Below are 23,726 nucleotides of genomic sequence, written 5' to 3' on the forward strand. Positions count from 1 at the left end.
GCGTTTTGCTGAGCTTCTGGCAGTATCTCAGAGTCAAAGCACCCTGGGGAGTGGGCGGCGGCGCGTGGGGCGGAGCCTAAGGCGGGGGCGGAGCATCATGGGGAGGGGCCTGCGGGGGGGGGGTCAGGCCTGGGGCGGAGCTTGGCTCAGAGGCGGAGCCCCTGTGGACGCAGCCTAAAGGGGAATGAGTGGGGGCTGGGGGTGGTGCCGGGGGCGAAATCCCGATTCGGGGGCGGGGCTTGGAGGGCTTGAGTCGTCGGGGGGCGGAGCCTACGAGGGGGCGGAGTCAGGCCTAGAGGCCGAGGGGCGCCGAGGGGACCCTGCGGGGCGAGTGGCTGGGCGGTCCCGGCGCCGGGGGCGGTTCCTACGGGGCGGGCGGGGTCGGCGGGTCCGACCTACGCGCTGTGTGGCTGCGGCCATGAAGCCGCAGCCGCCGGGCTAGGCCCCGGCCGGCTCCAGCCCAGGGCCGCCCGCGGAGGGCCGAGCCCGGTCTCCGGCTCCGGTCGCCGGGCCGGCGGGCGGCGGCTCATCATGCCCGGCAAGCATCAGCACTTCCAGGAACCCGAGGTCGGCTGCTGCGGGAAATACTTCCTGTTTGGCTTCAACATTGTCTTCTGGGTGAGCGCGGGGTGGGTTCCGGGCCCTGTGGTGGGGGTGGCGGAGATGGCGGTTCTGTCCCCCCCTTGGTGAAGACCACCCCTTGTCATAGGGCTTAAGGCCGTCCCCTCACACCTTTCTCCCACCCCGCGCGCCACCTCCATCCCCCCCCCAGGGAACCGCGATGGGGCCTGAGAGGCCGGGGTTGCAGGGGGCGGGTCCCAGCCCCCGCGGGTGTAGGGAGGGAATGGGGAGTCCCCTCTGTTTTCTCTTGGCCCGATGGAGAAAGGGACGGTGTTTCCTTGCAGGCCACAGGGGTGTGCTCGGTATGGGTCGACCCTATCACACCCAGCCCCCCTCTGACCCTGGGGCGTGGGTGCGCATGGAGCCCCACCCCTTGTTTAGCCCCTGGGGAGGGTTTTCGGGAAGGGAAGGGCCGGGAGGGAGGAAGCCTCCTACTGAGAGGTTTGCCCAGAGGCACGGCCTATTGCCCAGGGTGGGAACGAGGAGGAGGGGCTCCCGGAACTGACCCTGGGGAACGGAATTCACCATTTCACAGCTAACAGAACGGAGGCTCCAGGGCTGGGCTGTCCCTGCTTGGTGAAGGAAGCTGCTGGTGCCCCTCCTAGGGTGGCATCTGTGCTCCTGAGCCCTGCCAAGTCATCTTTCCCTGCTCCCTCCCCCGTCCCACGTCTCCCGGGCTGCTGCCTCTGCAGTCTACTCCAAATGCCAGGTTCATTCAGTTTCCTTCAACAGGATTGGGGAGACTGCCCTCTGCCCACATGCTGCTTGCAGCAGTGGGGGTTGTCCTTTGGCCACAGCAGTGAGTGCTTTGCTCACCAGGGCGTGGGTGATGTGCATAGAGCACTGATCTGAAAATTTGGAGGCCTGGGCTGTGAGTTAGTACACAAGTGACTAATCTGAGCTTCAGCTTCCTTGCCTGATGGTGGTAGTGATGGTGGTGGGGCTATAAAGCAACCTGCCCCTGGGGTTGTTAGGCAGGTTAAATGAATTCTAACTTACTGTCTTCTCACAATTTATTCTCTAAATTTCAGTGATGAGGGAAGAGGCACAGAGAGGTTAAGTCATTTAACGTAGAGTCACACTAAGTGCAAAGCAGAGGTGACTGACTGTCCAAGCGCAAAGGGTGTCAGTGAGGCAGAGCTTTAAGCTGAGGGAGCCCCCTAATGCCAATGGAAGACTAGCTTGAGGGACTCAGCTTGTCACAGCCCCTCCCCTTTACTCCCCTTCCCCACCAGCTTGAAGGAGGTTGTGGGCCGAGAGCTTGAGTTTTACTTTTACCTGAGGGCAGTGAGGGCTTCAATGCAGGGAGGTGGATATGATCTGGCTTTTGTTTTAGAGGCACATTTGTTTGGCTGGGATGGGGATGCCGGGGCAGGATTTGGAGGTAGGGACTCTAAGGGTGGAGAGCTGCTGCAACTTTGTGGTGATGGAAGGGTGCAAAAGGGGAGGAACGTTCCAGGAGGAGTGAGGGGGCTGAATTGACAACACTGGACCACTTGGGGGTGGAGGAAAGGTTTAAGATTTGGGTCAAGGTAGTCTGAGGGAGGCACCTATGAAACTAGCCCCGAGACTTTTTGGTAATAAGGGTAAAGTGGATGTGGAATGGACATTGCTGTTTTCCCGGTCAGAACCTTCTAGTGGTTTCTCACTTGGATATGGTCGAGATTTCTGCCTGAGGTCTCTGTACCCAGTGGAGTGTGCCCCTGCCACTTTTCATTTTGTCCCTTGCCAAACATGCTCCTTTCTCGGGGCCTTTGCCTGAGGTCCCTTCACCTGGAATTCTCTTCTCACTGCACTTTTTCATCATTCAGATCTCAGCTGAATTGTCACTACTTTCCCTAACGCCCTCTTCGAAGAATGCCCCCAGTGTCCCCAGTCACTCCCACTGCATCACCTGTTTGACTTTCTGTAAAAGATCTTGGGATCTGAAATTACCTTGACTGCTCACAGTGGACTTCCGCCACTGGAGGGTATGCTCCCTGAGGGCTGTCAGCTAATCCTGTTCATTGGTTTGGAACTGAGCATTTAGAAGAGAGCCTGAGACATGGAGGTGTTTCTGCAGCAGGCAGGCAGATGTAGGGGTATGGGTCAGGAAGAGGTCTGGGCGGGGGGCATCTGGGAGATGGAAAATGAGAGTGAGGAGGAAGAAGGGCATATGTTGGAGATGGAATCTCAGGAGGTCAAGTGCATGAGGCAGGTGGAACAGAGCCTCCTCCTAGGGAGGCTGAGAAGTGACAGAGGAGGAATGGCATTGAATTAACCGTGAGGGGTTCTGGAGGGAGAAAGCGTAGTCAGGTGGGCTGAGTCAGGAGTGATATTTGGTTTCACATCCCAGACACTGCCTGGGGAGCGAAAAGACTTTTTTAGAGAAAGAGTATAGCAATGGGCAGAGCTTGGGCCAGTGGGAGCAGTGGGAGAGAAAGATTGAAAGGAGTTTGGTCTGGAGTGGAGTTGACCTTGGCTGTGTGCTGAAGGGGAGAGGTCTGAGGGGTGGTAGTCCTAGGCTAGGCAGGAGGGTGCACTCTAGATGTCCAAGAGGCTGCCCTGGTCATGCAGCTGGTCTGGTCCTCAGTGCGCTCAGTGGGGCAGTAGGGCTGGTGAGGGGGTTCAGAAAGCCTAGGCAGAGCTGTGGCCACATGTTTTCCAGGTATAGCCATTGGTTCAGGCTGGGGTCTCTGATCTGGGCCCTGCTCTGTGTTGGGATTCCTTGTCATCGAGGGGCTTTGGTTTGAGCTACGAAAATGAATTCTGGTGGATAGAGGTTGAGAGTGTGGGGTAGATGGCAGTCACAGAGGTGCAGGGCAGCAGGATGGCCAGACTAGGGAAGGGGCAGAGAGTAGGCTAGGGCCCAGAACCCCAGCACTGGCCTGTCAAGGGTGTAGAGGTTCAGGATGCTACTGCTGCCGCTCAGTGGAAACATCTCTGCTGCTCTTGCTCTGCTTCTGATTTTTAGGAAGAGATCTCTGATGTCCATCCTGGGACTAGGGAGGGTTCAGTCTTCCAGATGAGGTCCCGGGGGAAGAAGCACTGAGATGTATTCTTTGCAAGGTGGAAAGTCCCAGGATCTCATTTACAACCCTACCCCTCTTCCTCTCTCTTCCCCTGGCTTCCTGAAAACTCAGTGTGGGGGAGGGGGAGGATTTGTGCTGGGGTGGGGAAGACTGAGGAGGGTCTTATGCAAGTGCCCCAGCCCTCAACTCTGCTGATGCTCTTGCAGGTGCTGGGAGCCCTGTTCCTGGCCATCGGTCTCTGGGCCTGGGGTGAGAAGGTAAGGGGTGGGGCTGCCTGTGGGTCAAGATGGTAGGATAGTCAGCCCTCCACCCACAATTGCCTCTGCTACCCCCACCCCACAGGGTGTTCTCTCCAACATCTCAGCACTGACAGATCTGGGCGGTCTGGACCCCGTGTGGCTGTTTGTGGTGGTCGGAGGTGTCATGTCGGTGCTGGGCTTTGCCGGCTGCATTGGAGCCCTCCGGGAGAACACCTTCCTGCTCAAGTTTGTGAGTACCCCCTAAGCGCCCCCATCTAGATCTGCTTGGGAACCCAACCTCCTCCCCTTCACTTCTTGCATCACTTGATATAGTCTGTGCTTAGTAATGCAGTAATCATCAGCTTCATGTTATCTGTACTTATAACATCATTTTTGCTCTCAATGACAAACTCAGTGGCCTAAGCAGACAAGGGTATTTATTGGGTTCACAAAGAAGCCCAGAAATATGATGGCTTCAGGCATGTTTGGATTCAGGGCCATCACTGTCACCTGACCTGATCTCTGTTTCTCAGCTCTTTCTCTTTGGGTTGGTTCTGTTCCCCATGGGGTGGAAGGGTGCCCAGGAGTAGTTGGGTGCTGCCTTCATGCTGCCCTCCCGGGAACTACTGGAAAAAGCTGAAGCTCCCTCCCGATTGTACTGCCAGTGACCTTTAATTGTATCTCCTCAGTTCTAATTGGCCATCTTTGGACCCATCCCTGTAGTCTGGGGTGTGGAGGAGGAGATAGAGCTGGGACTGGTGAGCTCCTGGTGCAGGCTCAGCACTTTATCTGGAAGAGTCGGAGCTGGCTCCCTGTGAACCACTACAATTGAAGGTGTATATGAAGGGGTGGTGGCTAGAGACAGGGGAACTGGTAGATAGGTAAGGATGGTGCTCTTTTGCATCATAAGAAATAATATGAACACAATAGAAATGGGGACTCTGGGCCATCTTACATTAGGGTAGGGATGGGAGCTTGGTTCTGGGACACCTTCAGGCCCTGCATCTCTTGACTCCCTACCGCTGTGTGCCCCCAACCCTAGTTCTCCGTGTTCCTTGGCCTCATCTTTTTCCTGGAGCTGGCAACAGGGATCCTGGCCTTCGTCTTCAAGGACTGGATTCGAGACCAGCTCAACCTCTTCATCAACAACAATGTCAAAGCCTATCGGGATGACATTGACCTCCAGAACCTCATTGACTTTGCTCAGGAATACGTGAGTCCAGTATCCATCATGGGCAAGCTGTAGGAGGTACCTACAGGCAGCTAAGGGAGTGAGCAAGTCCCCTGTGTGCCGGGACCATTCCCTGGCTCACCCAGGCCTGGCAGGTCCCAGGGAAGAGGGCCAGGGGCCTCCCTGTCTGGGGGGGAAGCTGCAGGGGCCCAGGATGGGAAAACAGACTAGAGGCCCCAGCAGCTCCTAACACACTTAAGTGAGGATATTTGACATAGAAATATAGATTTCTCCTACTAAACCATGGGTCCACAGAATCAACAGGGGCTGGCATTGCCACTGCCCTCTTTGCCGGTACAGGGGCTCTCTGTTCCCTGCAACAGATGTGGCTGTCCCCACATCTCTGTATCTTATTCTACCCATTGGCCGCCTTCTCTTGTTGCTGTTATTTGGCCTTAACATGTTAAAAGCCCCTGACAGAAGCCCTGCTCTCAGATTTGCAAACCTGATCCCTGTGAAGAAACAGCCTGAGCAGGGCATGAAACCCTGTGCACTTCTGCTCGCACACTGACACGCACGCTCAGTCACGGACCTTTGGTGTTGCCCACCCCCCTTCGGTGCTAAGGTCTGGAGGTGACGCTCTCAACCAGAGCAGAGGCAGAAGTGTAGCCAGGCGCCCAGGATGGGATTGATTTGTTTATTAAACACACACAAGCTCTGGGACAGGTGCTGGGGATTCAAGGTGACAAAAACTGGGGCCAGTCCTTGTGTGGATGGCAGGCTGGGAGGAAAGATGGATGATAAACAAGCAAAACAAAGAAACGTGTGTAAAGTTATCCATTGTGGGAAGAGCTGTCATGGGGAAGGAGAAGGCCTCTGGGGGGTGGTCTTGAAGGAGAGGGAGCACCGATGTGGAGCAGGCAGACGTCGGGTGGTGGCTGGGCAGCGTCCGCCCAGAGCCGCCGGCCATACCTCACTCCCACTGGGCCCATGAGCCCACCTGTGTGCTGCTGAGCTGATTACATCCTGGTGCCACTGAGCTGGCCCCTCAAGGATGACTTTTCAGCGGCCTGTGCTGTGTCAGTGAGTGAAGGCTGTGTGCCCCTGTCCCCTGCTCCATCCTGAGCTTCCTGCTTCTCTGCAGCCTGCGCTGCTCATCAGGGTCCTACCTGGGGAGTAGCCCATGATGTTCTGGGAAGGGGTCGTAGGGATGCAGATGCTGACAGCAGCCTGTATGAAGTGGAGTGGGACCATTGTGAGGGTGACTGGAGTACCCTCCTGTCCCTGCAGAGAGGAAGAAAGGAGGTCATCAGAAAATCTGGGGCAAGTGTGGGGAGACCTGGCACAGACCTGGGGTTCAGTGGTGATTCCCCCTCAGGGGTTGGCTTGGCACCAGCTCCTCAGGGTGCTACCGACCCTACACCAACCTTTTGTCCCCTCCTTCCCTTTTCCAGCCTTTCTTGGCCTGAGAAGCTCAGGAGCCCCTTCCTTGTACCCCTTACTCCCATCATCCAAGGCAGGAGCCTAAAGCTGCCATCATGGCCCCAAGTCTCCGGGGTGTGTGGGGCGGTGTGTCCACTGGTCTAGCTGCCTCTAGACCTCCTCCCAGCCCTGTAAGCTCAGACCCACCCCAAACAGGATGCTGCCTGGGTGGACCTGGCTTACTGGGGGCTCTCCTCCCACTCCCTAGTGGTCTTGCTGTGGAGCCCGAGGGCCCAATGACTGGAACCTCAATATCTATTTCAACTGCACTGACTTGAACCCGAGCAGGGAGCGCTGCGGGGTGCCTTTCTCCTGCTGTGTCAGGGACCCTAAGGTATGTGAGGCCTGATGGGGAGGGCAGGGACTGTGCATTGTGCAGCCAGGTTGTTCTGGGAACAACTCACTATAGAGCCATTGTGGCTTGGCCTCTCTCTGGGGCTATGGATGGGGCAAAGGTCAGTTTACATGGAGAACCCCTCCTAGGGGAGCAGTTTGTGTCTGTGGGCAGAACTGAGGCTTATTGTGGTGGGGGCTGTACCTCGGCAGCAAAACCTGTCTGTCAGGAGCCAGCCTGCCGCCACACCCCTGGGCCACTGCACCGGGGTAGGTTTGGGGATTCTCGCCCCTTTATGATTTACCTCAGAGTAGAAGCTTCTCACAGTCACAGTTCACCTGGGACATCGTGGGCCAGGTTTTGCCTGTTCTTGTAAAAACACAAGATTGCAGGATTCTTAAGCAGGAGGCAGCTCAGGATTATGTTTGCAGCTGTGTGCTCCCTGGTGGAGAGGGTGTCGGGGAAAGAGGCAGTCAGTCCTTAGGGATCCTTATTTAAGAGTAGGGGACCTGCACCAGAAACCCCGGTTCCATCTGCTTCCCCCAGAAGTACTGATCCTGTGCTGGGCACCTGGCCCTGTGGGTGGCCCTGCACTGAGTTGCTTGTTTTGTGTCTCCTCAGGAAGATGTCCTCAACACCCAGTGTGGCTATGATGTCCGACTCAAACTGGTAAGGGGACTGGGACAGGATAGCTGGGGCAATGGGATCCTCTCATAGCTCCTGAAGGCCTCAACCATTCTGAGGGGAGGGCTGCCAAGTCCTGGAAAGCATCCAGGCATGTACACTTTGTACTGCCAAATGTGGGGGACGGTGGATCCCTGTGCATCGTCTCCTGTGTGTTTGCTCATTCCAACTCTTTGTTGAGCTCCCACTGGGTGCTCTGAGTTGGCAGAAACATCAGATTCATGCTAATTAGACAGGCAGACAGATCTTAAGGAGTTCCCGTTCTAGTGGAGGGAGAAAGACATGGATAAATTAATGTGATCAGTAAAATGATAATTTCAGCTTAGACCTGGAAGAAAATAAAAGGAGTGGATATGATTGGGGTTGGGCAGTCAGGGAAGGCTTCATGGAAGAGAGGGCATTTTGTGCAATGCCCCCCACGTTAAGGAGCCAGGTGTTCAAGGTGGAAGGACACGCACGCTCAGGAATGCGATTGGGGGAGGTGAGCTTGTCAACCCACTGTGTCTGATGGGCAAGACTGCAGGAGCGTTTCTGCTTAGACCTGAGATGACAAGGCCAGTGTGACACAGACTGGCCTGTGTGTCCCCAGGAGCTGGAACAGCAGGACTCAATCCACACCAAAGGCTGTGTGGGCCAGTTTGAGAAGTGGCTGCAGGACAACCTGATCGTGGTGGCCGGCGTCTTTGTTGGCATCGCCCTCCTCCAGGTACTGCTGGTTGCCCCTGCCTGTGCACTGGCCTTTCTGCCCCTCCAGATGCCTCCCCTCACCTACCATCTGTCTTACAGATCTTTGGTATCTGCTTGGCCCAGAACCTCGTGAGTGACATCAAAGCAGTGAAGGCCAACTGGTGAGGCTGCCACGCTGGCCATGGCCACCTGCCTGGCCTACCCAGGGACCCCCCCCCCCCAACTGTGTCTGATGGGCAAGGCTGCAGGAGCGTTTCTGCTTGGACCTGAGCCCCATGTGGAGCTCATGTATGGGTGTGCTATGTACCCATGGAGAAAGCCGTGTAGCTCTGCCTGGGCAGCCCATCCTAGAGCTGTGTGCAAGGAGGGTGGAGGTGGGGGGAGTGGCGGGCTCTCCATGGGACTAGGAAGGGCACAGCTAAAGGGATATAGGCCAGGTGAAGCGGGAGTGCCCATGGCCCAGGCTGGGACACACTTGTCTGTCCATGGCTGTGCGGGGCAGGTTCTGGGATTGTTGCCCTGGACACTGCCTCCTGCAGCCTCAGAGCTCACTTCTCTACTAGCTGTGACCTTGAGCCTTCTAGGAGCCCACATCAGCCTCCATGTCCCAGACTCTAAAATGGGTCCAAGAATTTTCTCTCCCTTGCTTGCCTCTCAGGATCAAACATGATGATGGCTACAAACTACTCAAATAAACAAAACCTTGAACCCACCATCTCGGAGGTTCTGGCAGCTGCAGGGCCTCAGCAGAGCTCTCCACCCAAGGCCCCGGCTCAGACCCACCTTGCCAGCGTGCTTTCTTTGGTCTGAGGGGTGTATTCATTGGAGCCAACCTTTAAAACTTGGCATATTTCACATAAAAGTCCAGTCCCTGGCTTCTCATGAAGAATGGCCATGTGACCACAGCGGCTCTTCTGTGGCAACTTCTCCTGGGACCTGCACTTCCCCTTTCTGCTCACCCAAGTGCCCTGCCTGACCCCTGTAGACTGGGAGTTGAGCTCCCCCACCTCTGTAGGGTTATTCCTGCAAACTCTCAAGGCTGCTGGGGGCCAAGCCTGGGGTGAAGCATGGGGGTATGAAGTGGAGAGGAGGCATTCAAAAGACCATGGCCTGGGCAGAGTCTGGCCTTGTTGGGGACTAAGATGGATACCAGGGTGCCCAGGAAAGTGGCCAAGGGAAGGGATGGAGGGCAGGAGGGTTTTGGAAGGAAGCCACTGGAATCCAAGCCTTGGCCTTCATGGAGCTGGGAAAATACGGTTTGGAGGGCCATCAGTGGTTGACTCCTGGGCTCATTTGGGATCAATTTCAAAATCGCCCCAGTGGCCTGCAGAGCTGCCTCATGCCCACCAGAGGGCGTGCCGGCACAACATTCTCTGGCTGGCTGCTTTGCTCCAGCAACCTCACCCCTGTACCGCTGGTACAGCTGTGTGCCTGGTGTGTGCACCTTGCTTACTAGTGCTTTGGGGAATTCAAGGACACAGGCTGGGCAGTGCCCTGGGATCCCTCACAGGCGCCGGCCATGGTGATTTATACATGCTACAATAAATGAAGCTCACGGTGTACATGTGTCTTGCATTTTCTGATTTTGAAAGGAGCAGCCTGGCTCAGAGTTGCCAAGTTCTTCCTTTTAGCTGCACGAAGCAGGGAGGGAGTGTGGAGTGACTCTGCTCTGCCCTCCCTGGACTGTCCTGTGTGGATGAAAGGAGGGCTTTGTGTTGGTTCATAGATCTCAAACTGATGTGCTTTGGGCCAGGTAGGTTATATAAATTAATAAAGTAGGACTTTGGGTTGTAAGGCCTTTACAATAAAGTGCCATTTTGACTTTCCTACTGTTAACTAAAGGCAGGCCACAGACACTGCTTTGTGAAGAAAGAACTACTTGCACTATCAAGTTGAAAAATGACAATTGGCTTTGAGAGAAAATAGGGCATGGTGGGGACTATGGCAAAGCACAGAGCCCCATCTAAAGTTGGCAGCTGTCAGTGAATTGTAGCTCATTTCTGTAATGGGGGAATGCAAATCTAATTCTAGAAATCTGGAGAATCCAGACATCCAGATTTTCCTGCAAAATCCGATTTTTAAGTTGTTGGTAATTAATGAAAGATTTTAAAATGCTGTCAATGAAATGAAAGGCCTGGGGACCAGCTTTGGCCCCTGTGCTGCAATAATTCCCACCAGGACCTGGTTGCTGTGCTATTCAGGGGTGCTAGGAACTGCCTCCAGTGAGCAGGGTGTGAGGCACACACCCAGCACCATGGCTTCCAGACAAAAGCTGGGGCCCCTGACGGGCACAGGCTGTTTGTGGTCTATACCCACTACAACCAATGCAGCTCATGGTAGTGTGTGCGTGTTTTGTGTTTTCTAACACCTTTCATTTGCCCCCAAACTTCATACCCTGTGTGGTGAAGATTCTTTCCTGATGAGACAAGTTGCTCAGAATGGGGAGGGAGTTGCCCACAGCCCATGCCCAGGAGGAGGTACCTGCCCATCCTGTCTTTCTGCTGCCTCCGGGAAGAAGCGCCACCCTCAGATTGCCCACCCATCCGCGCCATTTCCAGGGTGTGCTGAGTGATATCTTAGGTGCTGGGACTATAGAGGAGAGAAAAGGACACACTCCCACTCCTTTGCTGCGTTCTCATGGGAGAGACACTCAAGTTAATAATATATGCCATGAGGAAAGTGGAATGGGCTGGGAGCAGGACCCTGCTGATGGTCTGTGGAGAGGGGACCCTCCCAGGGAGCCGTCTCTGGGAGCTCTGGGGAAACTTCCAGGTTTTGGTAGCAGCCTACAGGCCCTGTAGCTTGGGTGTGCTCAGCATGAGGGAGTGGGCAAGGGGTAGAAGTGGGACAAGTGTGAGTGGGCAAGGGGTAGAAAAAAGTGGTGGGACCAGAATGTTTGGGAATAGGGTTGATGAGATGAGCTAGGAATGACTGGTAGGAGAGGTTGTGGCCCTGGCTGGGGACCCAGAGTTCCCCAAAGTTCACTTCAGTCTACCTTTCCACTTACCCATCCACCCACTCCTCCATCTATCCACTTCCTGTGCACCCACCTACCACCCCTCCATCCACATACTCATCCATCCACTAATCCCCACCCACTGTGATTCACTCAGAAGTCCCTGGCTGGAAGTTCCTGGCTGGAGACGGATTATTGAGGCAGCTCAGATTTGCCCCAGGCCTCAGAGGCCATAGTCTCTTGTCAGAGGCAGAGCAACCACCAGCAATGCAATGTGTACCTGGTGTAAGCACAGAATGATCACTCCTAGGTGGTATTTCAAGCTGGCTAGAGACAAACGTCCTCTTTCACAGAGTAGAACATGGGACAGTAATTTTCCTTGTACTGAGAGGAGTCTTTGCCCAGATGGAAACCTCTCCAGATGTGTAGAAAATACCAGGAAGCTTGTAAGTCCATCCCCTGCCAGTTCCTCTGGTGCATCCATGGGCTTGGAGACCAAGGTCACCTTCCAACCCTATCAGGGAGGGGTGCACACTGACAGGAATAGGCATTGTCTGGCAGCCTGAGAGCCTTCTCCCCCAGCCCCAGGAACTCTGGCTGCTCATTCTAACGAGAGGCTTGCAGGAGGGCAGCGTGTGACATCAGGCTACACCAGAGAGAGGGTCATAGGGGAAAATCAGAAGGGACCAAGAAAACCTAGCAGGTGAGTCCCTGGATCTGTGGGTGAGGAGATGGTCAGATGAGTTAGTTAAGGAGATCTAGCCTTGGGCTGGGAGGTTAAAGTAGTACAAGCCTGGAGGGAGTCATTCCTGGAGACCACCAGAGGGCACCAAAGTGCAGTCCATGTAGGCAGCAGGAGGGGAGGAATCAGAGGGAGGGGCTATGAATGTGGCGGGTGTTGGGGGAGGCCCCTGTGATGGAGAGACCATCCACCTGTCTAGGATCTGGAAGCTCAGACTATATCGGTGCCCAATCCAGGCCTTGCTCCCTCTGCCCTCTCTCTTCTAGGGGCTCCCAGAGGCCAATGCACACACTCCTCCACATTCCCTTCCACTTACTCATTCAACCTGATTCACTGAACATCTACTATGTGCCACTGTCATAGGCATTTGGGGTTACATGAAGGAACAAAACCACGTCCCTACCCTCCTGGTGCTCAGTCCAGACCAAGGGTGGGCAGGCTTTGTCTGCAAAGGACCTCGGTGAATATTTCAGGCTTTGGGGGTCTTTAGAGCAGCAAGTGGGCAGGGCAGTGTTCCAATAAAATTTTCTGCACATTGAAACTTGAATTTCACCTAATGTTCATGGGTCACAAAATGGGATTTCTCTTTTGATTTTTTTAAAGGTTTATTTATTTATGCATGAAAGAACTGGGGTACAAGCCAGAGGTGTGGGGCGTGAGAGGATTCACCAGAGACAGAGTGGGGAACAGAACAGGCAAATTGACCGAAGTACACTGCTGAGTGGAGCAGCAGGCGAGACAGGAGAGGTCTGCCCCGCCATGTGGGTATCTCCCTGGCCAGGGATCGAACTTATGCTGCCTTGGCTGCAGATAGCTTCATAGGTTGTGTCTTAATACCTTGTATCACCATGGAGGCCCATTTCTCTTTTGATTTTTAACTGTTAAAAAACATAAGATCATTTTAGCTCTGGTGCTCTCTAAAGACTGAATTTGTCTCAGAGGTTGGAGTTACAACCTAGGCCCAGGGAAGCAGAGACAAACTCAGCACAGGGATGAGCCCTCAACTGGGACAGGTATGAGTGCTATGGAAATAGCTGGAATAAGGGGCGTTGGGAGCATGACAGGGGGGCATAACAGGGGGGCCTCTGTAGGATATGGGATGGTCAGAGGGAACCTGGCTGAGAAAGAGAGATGGAGCAAAGATTTTTAATTTAAATTTTCAATTATTTTGATAGTGCAGGTACAACAGAACTTAAAGATATTACTTTAAAGGTGATATAAAGATGGATCAAATGCCGTCCCCCTCCTGCCGCGGTACCATCCACAACTTAGCCTGCAGCCTTGGCACTAATGTCGTGCCTGTGTGCAGTGTTCAGTATCATTTTTTGTATCTGAAGTGGCAGGATTCCACCCCATCTTGCCGTGGCTGGCTTTTCTACATTCCACGGCTTGTTTTGAAGACCTAGTCACATTTATGCGTGTAAAACTACTTCATTTTGTGCGACCTCAGGGTGTTTCCCCTCAGGGGTATGCTGAGTTTTGCCTCCCTGGCATTAGGCAATGCCTGGCAGACAGTGCAGCTGTTCTGCCTTTGGGGTCCTTCCTACCCCCAGGCTCTGCTTAGAGGCATAGTTAAGCCCCCTCTCTTGGGTTTCAGCTGAAACAGACCAGGCTTGGCTGGGCAGGAGGCAAGACCTACTGGGGAGAAGGGTCCCTTCCTGGGCCGAGGGGTCTCATTTCCACGCCTCACTTGGCACTGGCCTGATGAGCAGCATTACCACACCTCTGAGGCCTGGAACTCAACCCCTCAGAGGCGTGAAAGCCACACTAGCAGCCCCTTGGCACTGCCAAGGCTGTTGCCATGGTGATACCTCCGTGGTCCCTTGTACAGTCATGCAGAGGGGAACTTTAGCACCCGAATATAGAGGGGCCTCAGCAGCAGCCCAAGGGCCTAGCCTTGACAGGAGGCCTGGACACCCTTGAACAGCTGGGTCCTGCTTCCAGGGAGGATCCTCTCTGTGAATTAGCTCACCAGGCCTATTACCTTCCCAGACCAGACCCTCCCAGGCTGCTCCAGCGTGCCCCACCTCCAGTCTGTGGCAGACTCTTGGGAATCACAGCTGGGGTGGGGTGGGGTCCTGGCAGAGGGGCCACATGGAATTCCAGCAACTCACCCAGTAGCCTACATTTGCCAAGCACCCCTGTGTGCCAGGAATTGGGCAGTGGCTCCAACATACTTCCTGTCTCCTGTCGAGGGGGCTTGAGGTCTGGTGGGAGAGGCAGCCAGCCAAATCACTACTGATTTATTGGTTTGAATTCATGGTGCAGGCATGTGGTGAAACACGCACACTGCATGGATGGATACGTACAAATTCTCTCGCACTCTGGTCTTGGGTCTCTTCTGCCCCTCCTCGGAAATGGCCTGTGCATTCAATAGCTCGAGAAACACAGCCAGCCAGGAGCCAATCCACACAGCACAGACCAGACGTCTCTCCCCACACTTTTTAGTCTGCATTTTTCACTGACCAGCATTTCTGGGAGATAATTACATATCAGTATGTATAGATCCACCAATTCTTTTTCACAACAGCAAACCCATATTAATAGCTAGAACTTACACTTGCTCTGAGCTGGGTGCGCCTCTTGGCACCTTATTTATATGAACTGGTCTACGCTCCCAAGCAACTCCGAGATAAGTGAAAGGATTGGCGCAGTAAAGAAAAGGAGAGCCAGGCTAAGTTTCTCACAGGCAAGAAATTTGTTGGGCTTCTGGGGCGAAGTTCGCCGACCCCACACGGGGATCAGAGAAGTCTCACCCGTTGGGGGATAAGGGCAAGCTTTTATAGGGCGGCGTCTGGCTTTGGAGGTAGGTGGAGAATGCTGAGTCGAAGTTGCTTTTCAAAGAAGTTTTTTCTCTCAGAACTGGTTGTTCTTTCAACACAGCTTGTCAGGGCCCGTGCAAACCAGGCGGAGCTGGCTCCGGGGATGCAGGTGGCAGCAGTTTCAAGTCCCCCCCTCTGAACCCCATCTCTGCCCCCACCTCGACCTTACAATAAGTACTCCACAGGCCAGGAGGCCAAGGAGGATGTGGGGGTCCAGGGAGGGGCTCCAGGTCCCTCCTGATGGACATGTAGTTAGTTTCTAGGCTGTGAAAATCCTAATTCTCTTCTCTTTGGGCACAGATCTGGAAGGATAAATATTTTAAGAGAATTGCCGGGTTAAAGGGCATGTGCATTTTTAATTGGCATGGCTATTGCCAAATTGCCCTCTGAAAAGGTTGCAGGGATGGTGATGACGCAGGTGGCGCCTGCCCTCCAGCTCCTGCAGCTGGAGTCACCTTTTTCAATCTGAAAGAAAAGAATGATGGCTCCTTGTGATTTTCCTTTGCGCTGCCTGATGAGAGAGGTAGACACGTCCTTCTGTACAGATTGGTACAATCTGATACAATCAGAATTACACCGAGCAATGTCCGAGAGACTGGAGTGGTTTTTTTTTTGTCTGGAGTGACTGTGGAGTTGGCCCAGGAGCCTTGCAGGTGAAGATGTCCCAGCTGGCCTCTGGGGTGTGGGGTGATGCCTGGAGGGCATCCTTGGCAGAGGGGACCTGAGCAAAGGTTCAGGGGTGTGGGAGGAGGGCCTATGGAGGCAGTCCCTCTTCTCAACTATGTTGCTCCTGCTTCCTGCTTCCTTAATCCTCAACCAGGCTATTTCCTCGCTCCCTGGCACAGCTTGAACTAAACGTCTGATCCTGGGGGGGAGGGGGGGCAGGGGTGAGAAGGGGGTTGTCTATACCCCATAAGGTGTCCCTCCAGAGTCCCCAGAGAGGATATGCTCCCTGCCAAGCCTTTAGTGAGGTAGCCCCCATGGCCCTTCCCCTCCCCTCTGCCTCCCTCCGGTGCCTGCCACCAGCCAGGGGAGCGTACATCCTCATTAGCACGGTTCAGTGGCCAGTGCTGGTAATTGATCTCCCTCCGGCCCAGTGTGGACAGCGGCTAATGGGGACGAATGGGGCGGGAGGTGCCTCCTAGGGTTGCTCACCTGGGGGCCCACACAGGCGGAGATGCAGAGGAGAAGGAAATGCACTGAGCAGGCCTGTGTTTCAGCAGGGGAGTTGGAAATTTTCTCTGCCTGTGCCCCCCAGGCTGCCATCTGGCCTCCAACTGGGACTGTGGGGCAGGGGTAGTTGGGAGAGTGGGTCTAGAATTCAGCTGCCTGCTGGAGGTACCATCCCAGGAAGGCTAAGAGCTTTGGAGCCGCAGGGAAAGGCAGTTAGCGTCTCTCACTAGTCATGAGTGACAGGACGGAGACACTCCAAAGTTGGCTTGGGCAGCCTTGGGGCCAAACAGGAACAACGATTTCACTGTACAGTTAGTCTATGAGTGTTCTAAGTGCTTTCTGTGTGCTAGGCACGGGGGAATTGCGAGGTGTCCAAGACCGTCAAGATCTTCTCACGAGAGTATGTTTGCATAGGGAGATAGGCAGGAATTAGGAAAGGGAATCTTGAAGATGATATTGTAATAAGAGGTGATAAATGCGCAGAAGAAAATAAGCAGAATTATGTGATAGGCATGTCTGAATGGAGGTGCTACTTTTGGAAGGGGCCCAGGGAGACTCACCAAGGAGGCAACATGTGAAACGAATGGCAATAGACAAAGCATTCCTGGCAAGGAGAACAGGCAGTGCAAAGGTCCTGGGGTGGGAATGAGTTTGGGCCATTTGAGGAATGAGAGGGGGCCAGTGTGACTGAAGGGGGTGAGGGCTGTGAAGGGCTGTGATAAAGAGATGAGTTGAGAAATGGGTAGCAATAAAGCAAGAATGGTCACAGTCAAGGCCAGAAGCTTGGCCAGAAGTCAAGGCCAGTTGTTGGGTGTGTGGGATCATCATGGACCTGACTCTTTCCTGAGGTGGTATTCACCACACACAAAGACACAGAGTAAGGTCTTACTGGGTCAGCTGGACTTGGGAAGAGTCCTGCCACCCTCTGGTCACCCAGAGGTGACTGGACCTGCCTCAGCCTGACCTTGTGAAGGTGTCCAGTCCTTGCTTCATGTGTTCAACTGCATTGTTGAACCTCTGGCTCATTTGAGACACAACTCAGGCAATCTTCCCAGCAACCAACAAATCCATTAATGAGCCTTAATGTTTTAGGATAAAACTTAACGCAGAAATGTGTTGGAGTTAGCCTGGCAGACAAGCAGGAGTATTCTAGAATTCATACAGGGTTTTAGACATAAAACCCACGTATGTTTTTTATGGGCAATTTAAGCAATTTCCAAGGGTAATCTAGACTGTTCTCTTGATTTTTGCCATATGTGCTGACTTCACTGTCAAATATCCGTTAGCCTTCCTGTAGGGCTGAGGCATGTTCTGGGCCCACAGTGGGCTGGTGTTTACAAACAGGGGAGGGAGCTCACATGGAAAGACCACTCTAGATTAGTGTAATAATCTGTCTTCTCTGAAGACATAGCCACAACCCACACCCTTGCTTATATTGTTCCCCCACTCAGTGCATACTGCAACTTCCCCTCATCGGTGCCTGGCCAGTTTCCTCATATCCCTGAAGGGTGTACTCAAATGTTTCTTCATTTCCCTGACTGTCCATTCACCTTCCCCCCTTCCTCTATTACCCTTTAGTAAAACTCACTGTGGCTAGCTTTTGGGTTCCAGATCCCAGTAACATATGATCTAGAAAAAAACATTTGCCAAATGTCAACATTGATTTATGACTTTTTAAAAAATCAGAACTTCTTAGCTACTAGAAATAAAAGGGATTTTTTTCAAAGCTGAGTAAAGGGCCTCTACCAGACATGTAGAACAACTTAATGTTGAAACATTAGTAGAAATAGGCAAAGGGTGCTGACTTTCAGTGCTACCATTCAGGATTATAGTGGAGACCCTGCCAATGCAATAACACAAGAAAATAAATAAGATATACAAAGATTAGAAAGGAAAAGACCAGGCCATAAACAATGTCTTTCATTTTGTTTCCAATTAAATGCAGACTTAATATATTTTTATTAAGTTGAAGAGAAGTTCAGTGTCCTCAAAAAAGGTTCTTAAAAGTGGTGTAGGTAGAACTGATTCTTTAATGGCAACAGTCTGAGGGAATCCACCAGTGCTCAAGGAGCCATGATCATAGTCTTATGAAAAAATAAATAAATAAATAAATAAATAAATAAAAAAGGATGGAAGCACAGTTTCCTGAGACCAGACAGAACCAAATGAGAGAGAGCTCTTGGAGTGTTAGGAAAATATTTGGTTTTTGCAATAATTGATGTTGCTTCCCAAACAGGGACAAGAATTTTAGGTCAGTGGCATCTTTGTGGCAGGAGAAATCTGTGACCCCTGGATTCTGCACTGAGAACAGGGAGGTAGGACCAAAAATCAGGTGGGAGCTGCAGGGATAAGAGGTATGAACTGCAGGAAATCATTTTACTTTTTCTCCTGAGATATTTAGAGTTGGAATTTTCTGCTGTTTTCCATGAAATTTTAGGACACTGAGTTTAATTCCTACTTCCCACCAATGCCCCAGCAGATTCAGGTTCTTGATGTACCAATGACATCCTCAGGAAAAATAGCCCTGACTCAAAGTGAACTGGGTGTGGAGGTGTGTGGGACTGAGAAGATCTCTACCTGGTCTCCATCTCTTTCCTTATATTCCAGAAATGGTACCTGGATTTTCTTTGGGGGAGATTCCACCTCCACCTTTGGTTCATGTTCTTCAAGGTGAGCAAGACAGGACCCAAGAATATTACATCCCTTTGACCATGGGTTTTGACAAAAGACTCCTGCCCTTGAGTCTTTGCTAAGACAAAAATTCCCTCTCCTTGGAATTCTGGGGCTGCAGGTCTGTTCCTGCTCATGGTCCCTGAGTGAAACTGACACAGAGAAATCTGGAGAGCGTGACCAGTTTTAGCCTGGTGACCACACTGGAACCCCTGGATCTAGTCATGTCTGATGACTCAACTTTCCTGCTCTTTCCAGTGACGTGAGCAAATAAATAGCCCCTGTCCCATTTTTGGTCTAAACTGGTTTGAGTTGGTTTTGGGTCACCTGCAGCCAAGAGTTATGGCTGACACTGTGAGAATGAGAATTTCTGGGTGGAAGACACTGAAGGTCTTAGTCATACATGTCACCTATGGAGGATGTGGGGTATATAAACAGCTTCCAAATAAATGGAGTCCAAGCTGGCTACTTCCTTCATCCAGTATTGACACTTTCAAGGTGGCTACCCCCTTATCCCCTGCCCCCCCACAAAGCCCAGAGGGATTGGAAGAATGGTCAGACATCATGGTAAGTTGTTTTTGTAAAATCAACATCATTGAAGTATATATAAAACATACCCATTGTAAGTGCATATTTCAATGAGTTTTACAGATGGATTTCCCCACATAATTCCCACCACAATCAAGAGAGCAAATGCTAATCCAGGGTCCTGTTCCTCTCCTTGAAGAACATGGATCAAGAGGAAACTTCCCCAGAGAAAATCCAGGTGCCATTTCCGGGAGCCCAAGGTTACCCTGCGGCCCTTCCTTCTAGTCTCAGCTCTGCCTGATGGCTGCTGCCCAACAGCTGCTGATCTGCTTTCTGTCACTGTGGGTTAGATTTTGCCCTCTAGAGTTTCATATATAATCAGTCGTCAGTATTTGCAGATTCCATATTTGTGAACTTGCCTACTTGCTAAACACACATTGTGCTTTCCTGCTTGTTCCTAGACAGACTCAGAGCAACACAACAATTAATTAGACTGATGAGCTCGTCCCCCTGTTGAGGCCCAACACACCTTGATTCAATCTCATATGGTCAACCAGTGTCCCTTTTGCGGTCTATTTAGTGTGACTTCCAGGGGGTGGGGGATTCACCTTTGTGCTTTTTTGTTGGTGCTTTTGCTATTTAAGATGCCCCCTAGCATGGCGCTGAATGCAGCCAGCACCGTGTCCTAAATGCAGGAAGGCTGGGGTTGCCTCATGGAAAAAATCATGTTAGATGAGCTTCCTGCAGGCCCACGTTACAGTGCTGCTGGCCATGAGGTCAATGTTAACGAATCCGCAGTGTATTTTAAATAAGGTGTCTTTAAACAGAAACGCATATACCATGAAGTTATCTATTGATCTGTTGATGAAAATGTCGCAGAGGCTTACAGGACTCCAGCCCTGTAGTGGCCCAGCGATGGTTCAGTATCTGCAAAGGCAGTGTCTGCTGAGACTTCCGAAGACAGAACTACAACGAACGGCAAGTGCCGACAAAGCTGCAGACCAAGCTGCAGCCCACAGATGCCGCTCCTTAGTCTGGCTCTGCTGCCTTGCATGATGCTTTTGAGAGTCGTGCATGTCGTTGGGCCTGTCGGCATAGCTTCTTTTTACTGCTGAGTACTATGCCATGGTGTGCCCCTCCCGCTTCTTTATTCATTCACCAGTTGCTGGCGCATTTGGATTGTGCCCAGTTTTGGGTGATTATGAATAGCGCTGCCATGAACTTTCATGGACAAGTCTTTATGTGGACATATGTTTTCATTTCCATTCCAAGTATTTTCATAGGAGCAAATAAATGTCAGAGCTGTTGAATCTTTATAATAGCCTCTGAGAAGCAGCCTCATATTCAACCTTAAGAGTGACTCACTGCACCCATTCCCCAGCCACATTGCCTCTTCCCCTGTGGGGGCCTAAAGGCCCCCCTTCAGATTGGCTTGTGCCAAGATGGGAAGGAGCTTGGCTCTGCCATCATCTCCCCATGGGCCTCAGGGTTCCCAGCTGTAAGACGTGTAGTTTCAGTCCCCTCCAAGGAGCCCTTGATTCCCAAGTCCATGATCTTAACCTGAACCCTGCGGGAAAGCTGAGCAACTGGGGCCAGGCCCAAAGCAGCCCTTGGGAGGCCAAAAGAACCAGAACCAGAAGTGACAGAGACCAGGTAGCCAGGCTTGTTGGTATGTGAGTCTTCCATTGCTGAGTCCACACCCCTTGTGAGAGGTGATAGTTCTGGATTCTTGTTTTGGGGATCCTCCTCCTCCATCATGTGCTGTCTGGTGGGGATGGTCCATCAAGGTCTGATCGTGGCAAAGGAGGACAGGGTGGGCATCTCTGTCCTGGGGCTCTGAGCCCTAAGCAGAGGGAGGCATGACAGAAGGACTGCCTCGCTCTTGGCTCTCTGCAGACCTAGATGTTCCAACTGCTGTTAATTAGTCAGTTGACTAGAAAACTTCCAGTGCATTCTGGGAGCTTTCTTTGCTTGCAATCAGTTAACCTGGCATCCTGGACTTTGCTATTTCCCACCGTCATGGACCTGAGGCCACAGCAGGGGCTTGTCCCTTGGGAATCTCTTCCTCTGCCTTTACCTGGGCTTGAGGAAATGCAGGAGAGGGAGAGTCAGGTACCAGCGCAGAAGGAGGGGTGCCAGCCTTAGGCTGAGAAGATTTCTGTTTGGGTCCTGATTTGTCAGACACCCTCTGGGACTCATCTTCCTCGTCTCTGAAATGGGCACCTGGACCCATTTCTGACATCGTCCTTGACCACAACCTATGGCCAGCACTGTCTGTGTTGCTGGAGAGATCAGGAAGGAATATCAGAGGGGCTTCTGCCCTAATTGGGGTGGGGATGGCTGAATGAGATTGTAACCTGGTGGTGCCCAGGAACTGGGAGGTTCCAGGTTCCCTGCCCCACCCAAGGGAGGGTGGAGCCGAGCAGGGAAGAGAAGAAGAAGCTGGAGAGGAGACTGGGGAGGACCAGAGAAGAGACCACGAGAGGATGGAGAGCCAGGTGGAGCCCTGGAGGAGGCACGTGGAGCAGAGAGACACATGAAGAAGCTGTGCTTGTTTCTTGGTCCTGGACTGGCTGAAACAGATGTGGGTGAGAGACCCATGGGGAGGTTAACAGTGGCAGCTTTTGTCTTGATTTTGCTCTTTTCCTTCCAGATTTTTCTATTTCTGATAAGTCTGGCTGTCTGCCCTTTGCTATGGATCCCCACTGGAAGGGGCCTTAGACTTAGGCTTTTGGGCCTTAGTGGCCCTGCTTAGGGCCAACCTTGTTTGGCTGGGCAATTACTCATGACGGTATGGGTGACTTCAGGTGCTTGCTTTGGAAGCTTTATTCTTTGTCTTTTCTGTATTACACACTAATTGTATTAAAATTCCTTTCTATTAAAGGTGTTTTGCACTAGAGTATGTTTTGACTTGATGCAGTAGATGGCAGAACCTATTTAGAGTGGGCAGGTTTGGGGGTTTTGGGGTGCCCCAATGTCCTGGAGGCCAACTCAAGCCATTTTCCAGACCTTGGTCAGTCCTTGGCCCAGAAACTGACTTTCTTAAGCAAAGGGGAATTTATAGGAAGGCAAGGGAAGAAATCAGGGCAGGGCTAGGGATCTGAGTAGTGAGAACATGGGGACAGTTCTGCCTGGCTTTGTGGATCTGGCTTAGGACTCAGCAGGATAGAACTTAGTAGGTCTCATGACTGACACCTCACCAGGACTGCCTGTGGTGGGAAAGGGTTGTCTCAGGTGCTGCTCTCTGAAGATTGGGGGAAATGCAGGGAAGGCAGAAGCCACAGGTGTCCCCTAGTTGTTGACAAGGATTGTGGGAGGCCCTGAAAGTGCACAGAAGGCTTTGGTGTTGCAAGCTCAGAAGGAGAGGTGGCTTCTCCTGCACCCACAGAGTGGCCACCCTTAGGAAGGGGTTCCCATCTATTCTTTCACTGATCCATGTCTGCCAGGACTGGAGACAGAACAGGAGAAAGGCTACAGGCCCGACTCTGATGCGTGTGGTCAGTGCCAGGGAATGCCCAGGATGGGTGGTTAGCCTAGCTAGGAGGTCAGGGCCTTTGAGGGGGAGATATTTGGGGTAGAAGCCTGGAGGTGGTGAAAGACAATGTCACAGAAGGAGGGCATTTCCAGCGGGACTCTGGCTTTTCATTTTGGGACTCCTTGTCTGAACACTATGGGGCTCAGAGGGAGCAGGGGACTGGGCTACAGGTGCATGGCTGTCCACTGTCTGGTAGGTGAGCTGCCCTGCAGGGAAAGAAGGATGAGGGTGGGAGTAGGGGAAGCCATGGGTGGGGGAAGGACAAGGAGTGAGGGTTGCAGGCCCTTCCGGCTGCCGGCTGCTGAGGACACCCCAAGGTTACCTTGGCCTGTAGCTCCATGGCTGGAGCAGCTGCCAGCGATGACAACAGCAAAGCAGCAGCCTCTGTGAGTTTTATTATCATTCAAATGAGGATGTGGAGAGGTATTTCATTTGATTGGTAGAATAATAGGAGCCATTTATCTACCTTCTCTCAACCTTTCATATCTGTTTCACTATTTTATGGGATCGCATACATCATAGTAAAGGCAAAAATGTATTTTTCCCCCTGACTTGAGGCTGGGAGGGCACAGGAATGGGAAGCTGGCTCTTGGAGTGGCTGGCAGGAGCTGAAGGAAATGAAATCAAAAAAGATTATTATTGGTGACAGACAGTTACATCTGAAAGGGAATAAGAAACTCCCCAGTGCTATGCAGAAGAGGTGTTTTAAGTGGAAGATCTAACAGCATCAGGCTCTGGGTCTGGGAGAGGGGTGGGGCTAGGGCAGGCCTGCGGGCTGGGGGGACAAGGTAGGAGCAGTGGGGGCTGGCAGAGCCTGGAGAAGGCTGACACCAGGGGCATGTGGCCCAGCTGTAGTTCTTTGTCTTTCTTCAGTTATAATAAATTACACATGTCATACAAGAATCCATTCTCCTTTTGAAACAATTAGTACATTGCAGGTAGAGCCCCTGGTGACCACCAGTCCCCGCCTCACCCCTGCCCGCCTTCCCCAGATGCAGCCACTATTAAGATTATTTTTTTCTTCTTGATTTTGCAAAGATATAAAGGTACCTTAAAAGAGGTAGTACGCCT

At 52.4% G+C, this 23,726-nt stretch overlaps 1 protein-coding gene across 1 annotated transcript; it reads left to right on the top strand.

Annotated features, from left to right (window-relative positions):
• Positions 1-399: 399 nt before the first annotated feature.
• TSPAN17 (tetraspanin 17) lies at positions 400-11,019 on the top strand. The gene is made up of 9 exons (XM_037499372.2): positions 400-618; positions 3,839-3,889; positions 3,975-4,121; positions 4,914-5,084; positions 6,733-6,858; positions 7,480-7,527; positions 8,132-8,248; positions 8,329-8,390; positions 8,888-11,019. Exons 1-9 carry the CDS (start codon positions 532-534, stop codon positions 8,922-8,924), a joined length of 846 nt encoding a protein of 281 aa, XP_037355269.1. The 5' UTR covers positions 400-531; the 3' UTR covers positions 8,925-11,019.
• Positions 11,020-23,726: the final 12,707 nt, after the last annotated feature.

Source organism: Talpa occidentalis, unplaced genomic scaffold, assembly GCF_014898055.3.
Source record: "Talpa occidentalis isolate TD23 unplaced genomic scaffold, MPIMG_talOcc4v2.1 talOcc4.9, whole genome shotgun sequence".
In the NCBI taxonomy this organism is placed as follows: Eukaryota; Metazoa; Chordata; class Mammalia; order Eulipotyphla; family Talpidae; genus Talpa; species Talpa occidentalis.

Excerpts from the sequence above, each read along its gene's own strand:
- TSPAN17 (XM_037499372.2), top strand. The coding sequence starts at position 532 with ATGCCCGGCAAGCATCAGCACTTCCAGGAACCCGAGGTCGGCTGCTGC. Across the intron at positions 3,890-3,974 it reads TCTGGGCCTGGGGTGAGAAG|GGTGTTCTCTCCAACATCTC; the intron begins GTAAGGGGTGGG and ends CCCACCCCACAG. Across the intron at positions 7,528-8,131 it reads ATGATGTCCGACTCAAACTG|GAGCTGGAACAGCAGGACTC; the intron begins GTAAGGGGACTG and ends GTGTGTCCCCAG.